General features: G+C 43.1%; 1 protein-coding gene across 4 annotated transcripts in view; it reads left to right on the forward strand.

Annotated features, from left to right (window-relative positions):
* The window catches only part of RASAL2 (RAS protein activator like 2), a 157,308-nt gene that overhangs the window by 128,127 nt on the left and 13,569 nt on the right, over positions 1-15,612 (forward strand). For 3 of the 4 annotated variants that reach the window (XM_058175414.1, XM_058175412.1, XM_058175415.1), the window contains 2 exons: positions 1,061-1,248; positions 2,995-3,823. In XM_058175414.1, the coding sequence (XP_058031397.1) occupies positions 1,061-1,248; positions 2,995-3,823 (1,017 nt within the window). The remainder of the gene's footprint in view (positions 1-1,060; positions 1,249-2,994; positions 3,824-15,612) is intronic. The other variant, XM_058175413.1, reaches the window with a different exon arrangement.

Below are 15,612 nucleotides of genomic sequence, written 5' to 3' on the forward strand. Positions count from 1 at the left end.
TTAAAGAAAATTGTTTGATTCGTTATCTTCTCCTATAATAAAAGCCATATTCAAAGAGTTTGGAGAGAGCCAGTTTGATATAGTAATTAAAGCATCAGGCTAGAAACTGGGAGGTGGTGAGTTCTAGTCCTAGTCTAGTCTAATCTAGTCCTGCCTTAGACACACAAACCCAACTGGATGACCTTGGGCCAAATACATTCTCTCAATCCTAGGAAGGAGGCAGTGGCAAACCACTTCTGAAATCTTGCTAAGAAAATTGCAGGAGGTAGTCCAGGCAGTTGCCAAGAGTCAACCATATGTATGTATGTATGTATGCATACATACATACATACATACATACATTCCTATGTGGTGCTGCTTCCTTTCTTGAGAATCACCACTGATGATCAGGCAAGGAATTACTATCATCTTTGAAGGTATCACTTGAGATCCAGTGCAGGAAGTTAAGAAATACTGTTTGTAGAATTGTGTTTATAAACAAATTATATGCTTAATGTTCATTCCTGTCAGTAAGTTATAAGATAAAATATGATTTAAATACCTTTGTATATGTCTTTGCATTTCCTTATGGTTTCTTTCAGTGCTCTTGCCGAATTGCTGCTCTCAGACTATAGCAGAATGCATTCAGTTGACCACAATCTCTCCCCCCCACAGGCAAACATTTACTTCCAACAAAAATCCCTTTTTAGTTTTCTTTAATTTAATAGTGATTTTTGTATTACTCCATCTACGATGTCTCCTCTACCCTGGGCTTTGATTGCAATTTGTTTTGCAGGATAGATATGCATTAGTTTTATGAGGATTAACTTTTTTATTTTGGAGGCTCAATTTTTAATTTCTATTTCCTTTTCTTCCCTCAATGTCTGCTGCACCGTTTCATCTCCTCCATCCATGGGTCACCGGATCACTGTGGTCCTGCTGCTCCATTACAATGAATTGTGGTTTTTCACACCCGCATACAAATGCTCATCTTTTCTTACAACTCATCATCCACATTCATTGTTTAATTTTTTTAAAAAAACTGAAATGATGAATGCCACGTTGCTTATTGTCAAATCAGGGTGAAAATTCCTTCCTACAGGCAACAGTAGAAAAATTGGGTCCTTTGCCACGCATTCTCGATGACATCGCAAAGGATACAACTCACCCTCTGCCAATCCAGCAACAGTTGAGACGTTATCCAGATCATAATTCAAGTCCCAATGTCTCTTCTGGGCTGCAAAAAATATTTGAAGACCCAGCTGACAGGTATGCATTGTCTGCCCATTGTTGAAATTATTTGGAAGAAAAAGAGATGCATAATTTTGTTCAGCTTGGTGGGAAAAGTAAGAACTTTTCAGAGTAATGCCATAATTACAGGAGTGGGGCTTTGCTGATAATAATAGCTTAGTTATGATAGTGCTTTATCCTCCTAACTGTGGATAATTGCTTTATTCAGCCCAGTATTTTTAACACTACATGTGCTTCTCCAAGTTACAAGCTTTGTCCAAATTTGCTACCTGAGATCTTGTTAACTGGCAATAATAGGATGAGTTCTTCTATGTATAAAACATGAACTCGTATCAATGTGAACTACAGCCTATCCTTTAAACTCAGAAACCATATAAGAGAGAGTGTGTATGGTGTCTCTCTGTGTAAAGTGGAATAACATTCCAAAATATGCTACCTATAACTTACAGTCTGAAGAGGAAGAATCCAAAATTCTACTACCACAATTTAACAGTTCCTGCAGCCTGCCATTAAGTTTTAGTCACAATTGACCCTGTTTAATCAGATATTGTATTGATAATGTAATAAGAGAAACACTAGGAGCAGTTAACTTGTATGCAGAGACAATGCTCTGCTGACAAGTGAAGAAATTATTTTCTTCTATTAAAAGTATTTAACATGGTATAATGGATAAGAATATACTTGCTACTTCATCACAGTAAACCTTAACAACAAAAGTAGGCTGATTATATCTTCTTTCATGAATTGGACTTCATACTATTAGGCTTACTGTATTGGAGTTCTTATTTCACAGCAAAGATGCTGCCTCATTTTGTCTAGATTTTTATCAATGCAGGTTAAGAATAATTATTGCTATTACAAATAAGGTCTCCCTCTTCACCAATAAAGGGACACATTTTGGTTTTTATCTTACCTCTATGTCAGGATTCCCCAATCCTCCAGCCGTGGCCCACCTCCGGGCCTTGAGTCATTTGGAAGCGAGCGGATGTACATCCCCACTTATGCAAATAGCGGATGAGAGCATGTGTTCGTGATCCATTTTTGTGAGCGGTGGGCACGTATGCCACTGCTCACACAGATGGAGCTGCGTACACACACGCTTGCCTGCCACTCGTGCTGAAACCTCCGTCCCCCGTCCCCCCACGCCCCAAAGTTGGGGAACTCTGCTTTGTGTCATGAATGAGTAAGGCAGTTGTGTTGGGCAGACAGATCTTCTTTTAAATAATTATGGTTTTATCTTTTATGTGCTTTATAGTTTTTATCCATACACATCTGAAAGAAGTAATTTCTCCCCATTGTGGCCTTTTTACTTATGCTTATGGGTGAAGCCATTAATGGAAATGCAAAACAAAAATAAGAGCAGTAGAATGTAGTTTCTATGATTCTCCTGCAGCAACCTGGAGCCTTGTGGATAGACTGAGGCAGGCTAACATTATTAAGATTAGAATGCTAAAACAAATGTATAGATTAGGCATTGCATTATTTAAGATAGCTACCAGAGTAGAGCCAAATGTTCCTTTTCAGAACGTTGCTCACTTAAAGCAACCAGCAACAATCATTGCTTCTGAATGGGAGCCGAGATGACTTTTGGTTCCATTCCCATTCATAAATAACACCCCTGAATACCTAGGCTATTCTATTTGGATGACTCAAATATGGAGATTAATATGGAACCAGAGAAATTGTTTAAGCAGAAATAAGTGTGTGTGCATGCAAATAAGCAGATATAATGTTAAGACTGTGATTGTTTTGATTGTTTCTCAGTGAGCGCAAGTTGAAGTCAGCCCCTCCAGCAAATGAAGAATATTTCAAAGGCAAATTGCTCTTGATGCAGCAAACGTCATCCCGGAGTGTGACTTATTCAGATCAAGGCGACGAGACCAATCTGCCCAATGTCCGAAGCATATCGCTGATGAATCTCCAAGATCCCAACGTCACACAGTCTGAATCTGGATCCATGATGCACGAGGCCCCGGTACGTTTATCTGGCAGTCAGATTTCAGTCATCCAAGTGGCAAATATCAAGCAGCTCAGAACACCACAGACGGCCCCCCAAGTCAGGAGACCTCTTCATTCGGCATTAAACCAGCAAGGCATTCTTCAGGCTCTTTTTTTCCAGAATCCAGTTTATCATCTCAACAATTGTCCTCAGCCAATTCCTAAAGTGTCCATGGAATCAAGCCTGGATAACCTGAGTGTCACCAGTTCCCGAAGCCAGAATAGTGAAGACCTTAAACTTAGTGTACCCAGCAATAGCAGCATGGAGGATTATGCCAAACGCAGCACCCAGAATGAAGATTTTTCTGGTCAGGGCACCCTGTTGGACAAACGAGCTATGCCAGCTCACCAGAATTACACTGTGCAGGTCCAAATCCACAAAGCGGATCAAGCAAGTTCCAGCTCAATGGTCAGATCACCCCACTCACTTCCCCACAGTGCTTCTCTTCGAAGCACAGGCAGCATGTCTGTAGCATCTGCCACGATGGCAATGGAGCCTCTTCAGGAGGGCAATCAATCCCGGCAGCAGTCTTCCTCCTCCCGAGAGAGCCCAGTTCCCAAAGTGCGAGCCATTCAGCGGCAGCAAACACAGCAGGTAGGATCATCTGTTGTTGTTCTTTTTTTAATTAAATAGGAGACTACATTTTCTTTTTTTAGGATATATATTTTGTGAGACATATGATCTGCAGTACAGGTAGTCCTCCAGTTACGAATAAGCCTGCCCATTCCATTTGTAACCCGAGGATTCATGGGAGTGAATCTCGTACTTTAAACACAATCACTCCCTCCTTTCGCCCATACATTTGCTAATCAAATGCACGGTTTGTTAAGTGCATATGAGTTGTTTCAGAATAGGGAAGGCTATGGAGGAGCCTAGTGATGAAACAGGCCACCTGCTTAAGACCACTCAAGGCCTCCCCAGCCCACTGAAGTACCTCATGCCCCCACAATTGCTTTCCCTCCCACACCCAACCTGCTGTGCCAGGTCACTTATTGTGCAAAGATCTAGCAAGCTGTCTCCTCTCCAGCTTCTCAGCTGTGTGTGCCCCTCCGAAGTTTCGTTTTGGCGTAGGCAGGCCTCATCCGGCACTTCGCAGCCTGAAATGGAGCTCCGGAGGGTGGAGGTGGGCCCATCCCTCCGAAGCTCCATTTTGCTGTGAGCAAGCCTCATCTAGCACTTTGCAGCCCAAAACAGAGCTCTAGAGGAGTCCCTCCGAAGCTCCATCTTGGCCTGCAAAGTGCCGAATGAGGCCTGCGTACGCCAAAATGGAGCTGCAGAGGTCTGTTTTGGGCTGCAAAGACTTTTTGCAAACATGGCAAAAAGCTTTGCAAACAGAGGGAAAGCTTAGATGATTCAGGCCTTCCCTCCATTTGCAAAGCCTTTTGCTGCAGATTTCGTCCAGCCCTCTGTTTGCAGAGAACAAAGGCCTAAAGTATTGTGAGACCACAAGAGATCAATAACATGAGATCTCGTGCTACTGATCCCACATGATTTTGCAGTAATTTAAGCTTCCATTCTCTGTGTATTCACTGAAGGCCTGAAATGCCAAAATAGGCCAAGAAAGCGAAGAATCTCTAGATCTTCGCAAGGTGAGTATCACAGGCCTAGTGCCTATGAAGACCTGGGTGGGGAGGGGAATAGGCAGGGCGAATGTTGCAGTGCCTCTGCGGTTGTTTGTAAGGGCGAACAACTGGCATGGTGCAGCAGCATTCATAGTTTTGGGACTTTTTTGTAAACACTAGGGGGTGCTTATCACGTAACTTTGAACGTTCGCTAAGGGAATGCACGTAACTGGGGGATTACCTGTATTTTTGTAGTATGTTGGATAGGAGAAATAGGAAACTGCAACTAGCTCCTTTGGGATCATGAACAAGAAGAGTTTGTGATGTAGACAGACAGACTTCTTCATACATGGTGCAATTAGCCATGGTTTTGCTACCCACAGTAGAATCTTTCTCATTTCTGTATTTTATTCCTTGCATGAAATGGCAGGCAGCCTTTCATAATCATAAAGAACTTTTTTCATAGCCTTGGTATTTGTGGCACTAATGTTGGAATGGTGCCCCAAAGAGTAAAAAAAGGCCATTGGTAGTTCGGTATGCCTCTTCAGCCTCCACACTCTTTGTTCCTTGGACAACAGTGTTTCAGTGGCACGTGAATGGAGTTGGGTCTCCAGCAACAAGCAAAATAATCATACAATCTCATTCTTAAGCTTGATATTTGGCACATTTTCAAAAAAAGATTGAAGGCGTATAGTATTTGGTGTGCCTGTTTTATTTACACTTGTGCGTATGCATATATGTGTTTATATAAGAGAGGAAAAAATAACTTCACCAAACAGAAAATACAGCATATGCAAATAGAGAAATGTTTTTTATATGATAAAAACAGGCTTCAGAAATAGAGAAAGGGGGAAATGATGTCATCGTTTTACTAATTTACCACCATAATTACTGATTATGATATACATAATGATCAAATAGTCATTCTTAACAATTAAAATGGCTTCATTCATCATCTTTATATTAAAGTGTGACTCTGGGTGACATTCACTAAAAAAGGTTAATAATGTAAAGGCCAATCAATAGTTTAAAAAACTTACTACAGGTAGTCCTTGACTTACAACCACATTTGAGCCCCAAATTTTAGTTGTAAGTTGTTGGGTCATAAGTCATGAGACTGGACCTGATTTTACATCTGTTTTTACAACAGTTGGTAAATGAGTCACCAGTGTTGCTAAATAAACCATATGGTCATTAAGTGAAACATCTGGTTGTAAGTCCAAATTCCGCTTATCCACTGGGCACGAAACAACAACAAAAACAACAAAATAACTAATAATGTGACCCTGGAATGCTACAATTAGTTGTAAATACGAGCCAATTGCTCAGTACTTGAAATGTGATCACTTGACCACAGGGAAGAGGACCAGTCATAAGTCAAGGGCTACTTATACAATTTTAAAAAGGCAAGGAAAGAACAATAGATATTAACAATAATGGAGCCACCTCAACACTTTACCATTCCTTGGGGACTCCAAGCCTGATGACATAGCCAAGTCTTGAGGGACTTGTGAAAAATTAACAAAGGTTCAGTTGATGCCTGTTGTTCCCCATCCTGACCCTCACAGCCTCTAGGTACCACAACAAGACATCAAAGTATCACTTAATTCACCAGGGGCAGAGATGTATAATTGGTATTATTAGCATATTGATGACACTTCAGCCGATGGTAGTGGATGAGCTCACCCAGCAGCTTCAGATAGAGGTTGAATAAGCGAGGAGAAAGCACCAAACCCTGAGGCATCCCTGCCCACGTAGTAGGAACTAGAAGTGGGATCTCTTACCCTCCCCCATCCCTAGTGACTGGTATCAATTCTGGAGAAGGAGACCAGCACAATACAGTGCTGCCCACCTCACTCCCCAGAGCCAGCCCAAAAAGATACTATGGTGGATGTTATTGAAGGCTGTGAGAAGTCAAGCAGAGCAAGGATGGTTGCACAACCCCCATTCCACTTCCTCCACAATCATTCCTCAGCATTTGGTGAACCAACTAAGCCTATTAGATTTTAATACTTCTTTATGTAATTGGATACTGAATTTCCTTATTGATAGGCCCCAGTTTGTGCAAATTAGAAGAAAAGTCTCCATCTCCTTGAGTACAGGTTTCCCACAGGGCTGTGTCTTGAGTCCGCTACAGTTCACCTTGATGACCCATGATTGCTGCAGCAAATCTGCTACAAATCACATTGTGAAGTATGTGGATGACACGGGTCTTATTGTGTTGGGTCTTATCTGGGATGACAGTGAAGATGCATATAGGGAAGAGGTGAAGGCTGGGGTGAACTGGCGCAATAAAAGTAATCTGTTTCTAAATGTCCTAAATGTTAAAAAAACAAAGGAGATAACTGTAGATTTTAGAAAGAGCTATCATGGTCATACTCCACTCAGTATGGTGGTCAACAGTATTAAGTATCTGGGGATGTAGATAACTAACAATCTGAACTGGTCTCTCCAGTTCATCCTTAGTGAAGTGTGCAAACTAGCACCTGCATTTCCTGTGTCGGATGAGGAGAGCACATCTTTCTCCTTCTGTCCTGTCCACTTTTTACAGAGGCACAATTGAGAGCGTTTTAACAAACTGCATCACTGTTTTGTTTGGTGGCAGCAGCACCTCAGATAGAAAGTCCATTCAGAGAGTGGTAAAGACAGCTGAGAAGATTATAGAAAGCTTGCTTCCATTATTTAGGATACTGTTTATAAGCGCTATGTGCTTAGAGCTCAAAGCATTGTTAGAGGCCCCACACACCCATTTCACGGTCTGTTTCTGTTGCTCCCCTCTGGGAGGATGTTTTGAAGTATTTCTAGCAGGACTTCCAGATTCTGTAACAGCTTTGTTCCCTATGCCTGTGATGGCGAACCTATGGCACACATGCCACAGGTGGCACACAGCCATATCGATGGGCACGCGAGCTCAGCTCCGGGGCACATGCGCGTGCTGGCCAGCTGATTTTCAGGCCTTCTGGGCCCACCGGAAGTTGCCAAAAAGGTGATCTCCAGCCTCCGGAGGGCCTGGTGTGGGGGGAAGGCCGTTTTGCTCTTCCCAGACTCCTAGAAAGTTTCTGGAGCCTGGGAGAGCAAAAAGCAAGCCTACCAGGCCCACCGTGCCATTGTGTGCCAAAAGTGGGGGGAGCGTGGGGGGGTGGTCACACGCACATGCCCAGGGAGGGCGGGGCACAACCCCCCCCCCCAATGCTCCCCACGCTTTTGGCATGTGATGGCAAAAAGGTTAACCATCCCTGTCCTATGCCATCCGTCTGGTAAACTTGTAAGATTTGTTTCTCTCACCATGTACATGTATACATCCAAACTAAACTGTGTTGTTTCTCCGTGTCATATAACATATGTGGATACATGCATAATTTTGTACTTATTTATTTATTTATCTTGTCATGTTTATGTTTATATTAGAGGTGGACACCCTTTGGACATTTTAATATATGCCAATTAGTGTACATTCAAAGTGACAATAATTTAGTCTAAGTCTAAGTCCAGAAATCACCTAAAAGTGCAACTAGTGCTATTTCTGTCCCTTATCAGGCCTGAATCATGACTAAAAGGGATTGGTTATTGGTAAGTCACTGGGTATTTTAGGATGATTTTGGCCAACAAATTGGCCATGAAAACCAACACTGATGGATTTTGTATAATATGCATCCAGGCACTCTTTTAATCCATAAATCTCTTAGAAATAGCTACCGGTATAACATACATATGTGCATAGATGCATGTGTGCCACTATGCTTACATTGTCCTTGTTGGTTAAAAAGGCATTTTCATATGATTACCCTCCAGGGAGAAGTATTTGTGCCTTCAGGGTATATTCCTGGAAATGCTGGCAAATAAACAAGCTCTTACTTGAAGAAAGTAAAGACTTGTGCAGCTGAGTTTTTGGTTGCTAGGTGGAAAGAAGCAAAATAGCTCTAGCTGTGATTGATGTCTTTGTGTGGTCCCATGTAAATCCAGAGGAGCTCTCCTTTTGCAGTTTGACCACTCATCTCAATTGATGTGCTGCCTTCTGTTTCCTTATTGAAAACTTTGGAGTCATCTTGCTTCAAACAGCTGTGATGGTGTTTGTGATGTTATTATATCCTTTGGCATCCCTTGATGCTGCTCCTATGCCTGGAGTCAGTTTAATTGTTCTCTCGGTCAAAGCCTGGGGCTTCTGAGGGTGCCAATTTCTCCTCCCTTGACTCCAGTGGGTTGAATCTACTTGTTCATTCCATTCTTGCAAAAACTGTTTGGTATGCTACAAGCACAAGGGATATTTCCATACTGGCATACATTTTTAAATTACAATTAAAATTTCTAATTAGAATTATAGAGATGGAAACAATGTAATTCTGTAGGTGAATGTATGACTTTCCATTGAGCTTAAACATTGTCCTTGATTCCTTTGCATTTCCTTTCCATTTTGAAAGATGTTGTTAAAGTATCTTTTGCTTTTAAAGAACACTTGTCTCACATAAAAATGTCTATTCATGAGCAAAATATGAGTAAAGATAAATACCGTGGTCAGAGATCCCAGTGCCTTTGTAGAAGTGTGTGAAAGTAGCATTGTTCAGTATTTGTACTTCATATGTTCCTATTTCTAACCTCAAGTATCTGGTTGATGAACATTGCAGAACCTGGAGACAGCAAAATAGCAGAAAAAGAACTGGAGAAAATCTCAAAATACAAAGACTATCCAATAGAATAACTATGGCAAAAGAAAGCAAAGATGGTATCAATAATAATAGGCACCTTTGGTGCAATCCAAAACAATCCCAAAAGACTTGAACAACATTGACATTGACAAGCTCACCATCAGTCAATTGCAAGTGGAAGCTTTACTTGGAATAGCTTACATCCTGCAATGATACCTTTAGCATTATCAAACAACATCTGCTTACCCCAGGTCCTTGGGAAGAACTCAAGGTGGATAAAAATGTCAGATTCCATTCTAAATATCTGGCTGACTCTGAGTCCAACCATAATAATAATAATAATAATAATAATAAATATGGAAAACTATCCTAGGGATTGAAGAGTAAATTAATCGAGGGATTATACATAAACAAAAGACAATGGACACCAATCGGTCTATTTTTTCCCAGTGCAGACTGAATTCTTAGAATTTGTTTTTGAAAGTCACTTTGGGAAAGAAAAAAGGACATTTCAGATTTGGCTGAATCCCAAATCAACTCTGTGGTTCTGGGGCAAAATAGGATGCCCTTCAAACTGACTATAGCTGTGTCTGAATATTTTGATGCTTCACAGACATCTGCAAAATGTATTGATCCACATATATTTTTCCATGCATGGAATATAGCAATGTATTCATGAGCGCTGTAGTCCAAAATATCTAGACAGAACAAGATTGCCTATACCCTATATTGTGAATAGAAATAGCCAAATTTGCAAAAGTTAGCAAATGGTTCCCTCTGTAGTCTCGTGTTCCTTGAAATAGTTCCAGGATTTAAAAAATGGCTTTCCTAAGTGATCCATATAGACTGCAGTATCTGCTGCTCTCTTTCCTGGATAGCAAGAAGCTGATACTGCATATTTTCTGTTCTTTCAGCAGGAGATAAGAATACAGTTGCTGGTTATACTCACTTTACTTATATGCAGGGTTCCAATTAATAGCATATCATCAGTGGTGATGCAGTCTAGGAGCTGTGTTCTTCTATGTACATCTCAGCCAAATATAACTCTCTTTCCTTGCTTCCTCTATACACTGGTCCTATTGCAGAGGACCAGTACTTGCCTAAAGCACAAAGAGACCTACTAGGTCAGCCAAATAAAGCTTGGCTATCACTGTCAAACTTAAAGCAACTTTCCAACTATAGTAAAGCTATTCCTTCAAGTGCTCATGGAGCATCTTAAGTATGACCAGATAGGAAATCATATTCATAGAACTTTTTCCCTCTTCGTGTTCAGATATTCTAAAACTTTCTTCTTCGAAGATGCTGAAGTTGCTATAAATTGATATAGATATAGATATGCATTTCAGCAACAGAAGAATATGTTTAGAGGCAGCTATATCCAAGCTAGTGAAATTGGTTCAAGACAGAGTGAATATATAGAGCAGAGCCTGCCAAAGTCTTCCACTGGTGTAGCCATGAAATTCTAAGCTTGTACTAAAACTTAGAGTGTCAGTGCTCCTTGTTATGATTTATCAAAATAGTTGCAAGCAACCTGTCATAGTGCCAAGTAATGATCCTAACCAAGTCAAAACACTGAGACTGGAACTATTCTCAAAGATTCTCTTTATTGGGTATATCATATTGGCTCATTCAAATGTGAAGCCAACTCTAAAATATTTCCTGTGGTTCCGCATAATTAAAAGAGTAAATGATTCCCTCCCCCCAAGTGTCACAGATCACATAGCCCAACTGGGTAAATGGCCGGCTGCTCAGGTCTAGCATATCTTAGAATTGCATTCCAAACCTCCTATCCTCCCCCCATCTGTCGGGCAGCTGAGAAACAGGGAAAAAAATGTCTCAGCTAGAGTCATTTTGAAAGTTGACAGTTGGGCCCCGTTACAGAGTAAAAGCACCTAAAAGATACTAAGCACATTAATTCTCCATTAACTCCCTCTTCCCTCAGGTGGTTCTTTTGGTTTCTGAGGATTCTTGTCCTGAAATTTCCTAACCAGCCTAACCAGGTAAAGAGTAGGCTCTGACAGGGGGTAACCCTTCCATTGAACTAGATACTGTAGTTTCCCCTTACATAGCCTAGAGCCGTGATGGCGAACCTGTGGCACATGTGCCACGCAGCACCATCTCTGTGGACACGCAAGCTGTTGCCCCAATTCAGCTCCACTGTGCATGAGTGTGCCTCTCCCACCGGCCAGCTGGTCATCAGGTCTCTGTCACGCATGCGCAGGGGGCGTGCAGGGCCCCACATGAATATGCGCAGGGGGCATGCGAGGGGCGTGTGCATGCACAGAATGGGGCATTTGCAGGGAGCACACGCACATGCGGGGGTGCACATGCATGCGCAGGGGCGCACATTGCATTTTGGAGGTTGCATTTTGGGTGCACGCTTTGGGCACTTCGTCTGGAAAAGGTTAGCCATCACTGGCCTAGAGTCTAGGATTTATTTTACTTCATAATGAGTTTCCCCTTCTACTACTATGGGACCAAGACTTACCCGAGCTACTGGTTTTAGTTCTGAATCTATTACTGGCTTCAATAAGCTGCTGTGGAAGACAGGATGCACTTTCCCCAGTAGGCAGAGAAGTTTTAGTTCCACCCTGACCAGGTTGATGACTTTCACTATTGGGAATGGGCCTAGGAACTTCGGACATAGTTTTTTGCAAGGCAGTTTTAATTTTAAGTGTTTAGTGGAGAGGTAAACCTTTTCCCCCAATGTGAAATGGTCTCTGAGGGGACCGCCTCTTATCTGTTTGCTCCTTTTGATCCTCTGCTGCGTTAGTTAGCACTTGCTTTACATTTCTCCAAGCACTCTGCAACTAATCGACCCACTCTGTCGGACTGACTAAGAGGGGGGTTTCTGAGGATACTCAGGCATTGGGACAAATTCCACTCCATTCACTACCTTAAAGGGAGTAAGTCCCATGCTACTATGTACTGCATTGTTATATGCAACTTCAGCAAACGCCAGGAGCTCTGCCCAATTTGTTTGCTGGTAGTTAACGTAACATCTCAAGTATTGTTCCACCATTGTGTTAGCTTATTCTGCTCCACCATTGGTGCTCAGATGAAAACCCAAGCTAAGACCTTGGGTGGAACCAACTGACCATACAAATTCCTTCCAAAATTTGGCCATAAATTGAACCCCCTGATCTGAGATGATTCTCCTTGGTATCCATGCAACTGGTAGATGTGCTTCAGGAACAGCTTCATAAGTTTGTGGGAGCTGTGGGTAGTCCAGGACAGGCTATAAAGTGAGCCTGTTTTGAAATTAGATCAATTACTGTCCAAGTCATTGTATTTCCTCCTCTCTCAGAGAGTTCCACTATGAAGTCCATCACAATTTCCTCCCAGGGTTGCATCGGCTCAGCTACTTGTTGCAGCAACCTGGCCTCTTCTTCATCGTTACACAAGTCACACAGCTTTTAACATAACTCTATATGTCCTTTTACATTCTTGGCCACCAAAACTGCCTCTTGGCGAGGTGTAGGGTTTTCAAAAACCCAAAGCTTCCAGCTTCTTTGGCATCGTGGCTTCTCTGCAGAACTTGCACTTGTAGACTCCTTGGGACATACAGTTTGGTCCCCTTCCATGCTAACCTGTCCCTGGTGGTCAGGAGTTGCTGGTGGTCTTTGAACCAGGGGTCAAAATGTAGCTCAGCCTTGAGCTTCTGGGTCAACTCATTACTGGGCTCGTCTGACTGTTTTCTGACTTTTCACCTCATGGTCACTTGGGCTGCTTGCTGAGGGAGGGAGATGATTGCATTGACCACTTCCCTCCTGCTGCTCTTGTACTGGGGCATTCACGAAAAAGCATCACCCAGGAAGTTTCTTCCCTCCGAGATATGTTTTAAGGTGAAGTTGAACCAGTAGTACTGTGCCCAGTTTGGGTGAGAGCTTGCAAGGCCTCCAGATTTTTGTGGACTACATTGCTGGCTAGTTGAGTCAGTTCACATGTTTCCCGGACTGAGGTGGGAGGGACAGAACAGCTATAAATCCCCCCCTCTCATTCTTCTGAAGAAGGATGGCCCCTATGGCACATCACTGGCATCGGCTTGGATAACGAAAGGCTCCTCGGGGTCGGGGTGCTTTAGGACCGGCTCTTTTATAAACAACTTCAGTATTTTGAATGCCTCCTGGCATTGCATAGTCCATTGGAGGGGCTGGCTTGGTCGGGGCTTAGCTGCCATACTTCCTGTCTTCAATAGGTCTGTGATCGGCAGGGCTACTTTTGAAAATAAAGGGATGAACTGCCAATAGAAATTCACAAACCCCAGGAAGCTCTGTAGTTGCTTTTGGGTATAAGGGGGTTGGCACTCCAAGATGGCTTTCACTTTGGCAGTTTCCATTTCCACCCTCTTGCTTGACACTCGATAAACCAGGTAGTCCAGGTGGGTGTGGTGGAACTTGCACTTGGACAATTTAGCATCACTGCGAGTAGTTTCTTAAGGACCTGGCAGACTAGCTTGATGTGTTCTTCCATCGTCCTAGTGAAGATCAGGATGTCAAGTAAACTAGGACCCCCTTATCTAGGTGCTCATGTAGCACTACATTAATCAGCTGCATAAACATTGTGGGGGCTCCCTGAGCCCAAACAGCATCACTCTGAACTGGAAGTTTCCAAGTGGGCAGTTGAATGCTATTTTCCACTCATCCCCCCTCTGTGATACTGACCTGATAATATGCCTCTTTCAAGTCTAGTTTGGTGAATATCTTTCCCTTAGCCAGGTGTGCCAGCATGTCTTTCATCAGAGGGAGGGGGTACATGTTTTCCACACATACTCATTAATCCCTCTAAAGTCCACGCATAATTTCATCCCATCTTTTTTTTCTTAAACTAAATCGAGCCTGCAACTCGGGATTTCACTGGTTGGATGAAGCCTCTGGCTAGGTTCTTGTCAATATACTCCCTCAACTTCCTAGGGATCATGGAATACATTTTGGGCTTAAGTAGTTTCGCCCCTGGTATGATTTCGATTACACAGTCTGTGGGGCAAATGTGTTGCACTCCTTCTCACTGAACACCTCCACCAGATCCTGGAACTCTCTGGGGATGATTTGGGTCCTGGTGGTTGCTCTGACGTTGCCCTTGAGTATTCAGGCTACCTGCATTTCGCTGGAGGGTTAGCATGTTCTGGTCATGTGGAGGAGGAAGAGGACCTCTCCCTAGCCTCATCTTCCTGGTTCCCCTTCCCACCATATCGTTGGGCTCCACTTGTCCAGCCAGGCCAGTCCCAGGATCACCGCTTCAGTCATTTTTGGGACTATTACAAACCAAATCATCTCCCAGTACTGTCCCATTTCTAGTCTCACTGATTTGGTCAGGTGGGTGGCAGATTAATCAGCCATTGACCTGCACAAATCTCAAGGCCCTGGATAGCCGCTTTGCTCGGATTCCCAGTTTCAATACAGTTGGCAGGCTCATTAAATACCAAGTGCACCCTGAATCCAGTAGGGCATCAAACCTTCCCTGAACTCCTGACTCTTTCACTGACCGGCCCCTCTGCTTCAAGCCTTTTATCTCCGCCTCTACCTGTTGGGCTCACATCTCATCTTTGAATCTGGCCCATAGTTCCTCCAGGAAAACCCCAGCATTCCCCAATTGTGGTGAGTCCTCATCATGGAGGTTTGCCACCCATTCCGCGGCCTCCATGTCTAGGTTAGAGCTACAGCCTTCACCATCATCCTCCCAGTTGGGTAGGCTAAGACAAGTACCTAGCTCAGGAAGAAAGCCAGCTTGTCTGGGTTTCTGTCAAAGGTGACTCCAATTGGAGGGTACATGTTTTCCACATACTCATTAATCCCTCTAAAGTCCACGCATAATTTCATCCCATCTTTTTTTTCTTAAACTAAATCGAGCCTGCAACTCGGGATTTCACTGGTTGGATGAAGCCTCCGGCTAGGTTCTTGTCAATATACTCCCTCAACTTCCTAGGGATCATGGAATACATTTTGGGCTTAAGTAGTTTCGCCCCTGGTATGATTTTGATTACACAGTCTGTGGGGCGAGTGTGTTGCACTCCTTCTCACTGAACACCTCCACCAGATCCTGGAACTCTCTGGGGATGATTTGGGTCCTGGTGGTTGCTCTGATGTTGCCCTTGAGTATTCAGGCTACCTGCATTTCGCTGGAGGGTTAGCATGTTCTGGTCATGTGGAGGAGGAAGAGGACCTCTCCCTAGCCTCAT

The sequence above is a fragment of the Ahaetulla prasina genome, chromosome 3 (assembly GCF_028640845.1).
Source record: "Ahaetulla prasina isolate Xishuangbanna chromosome 3, ASM2864084v1, whole genome shotgun sequence".
Lineage (NCBI taxonomy): Eukaryota > Metazoa > Chordata > Lepidosauria > Squamata > Colubridae > Ahaetulla > Ahaetulla prasina.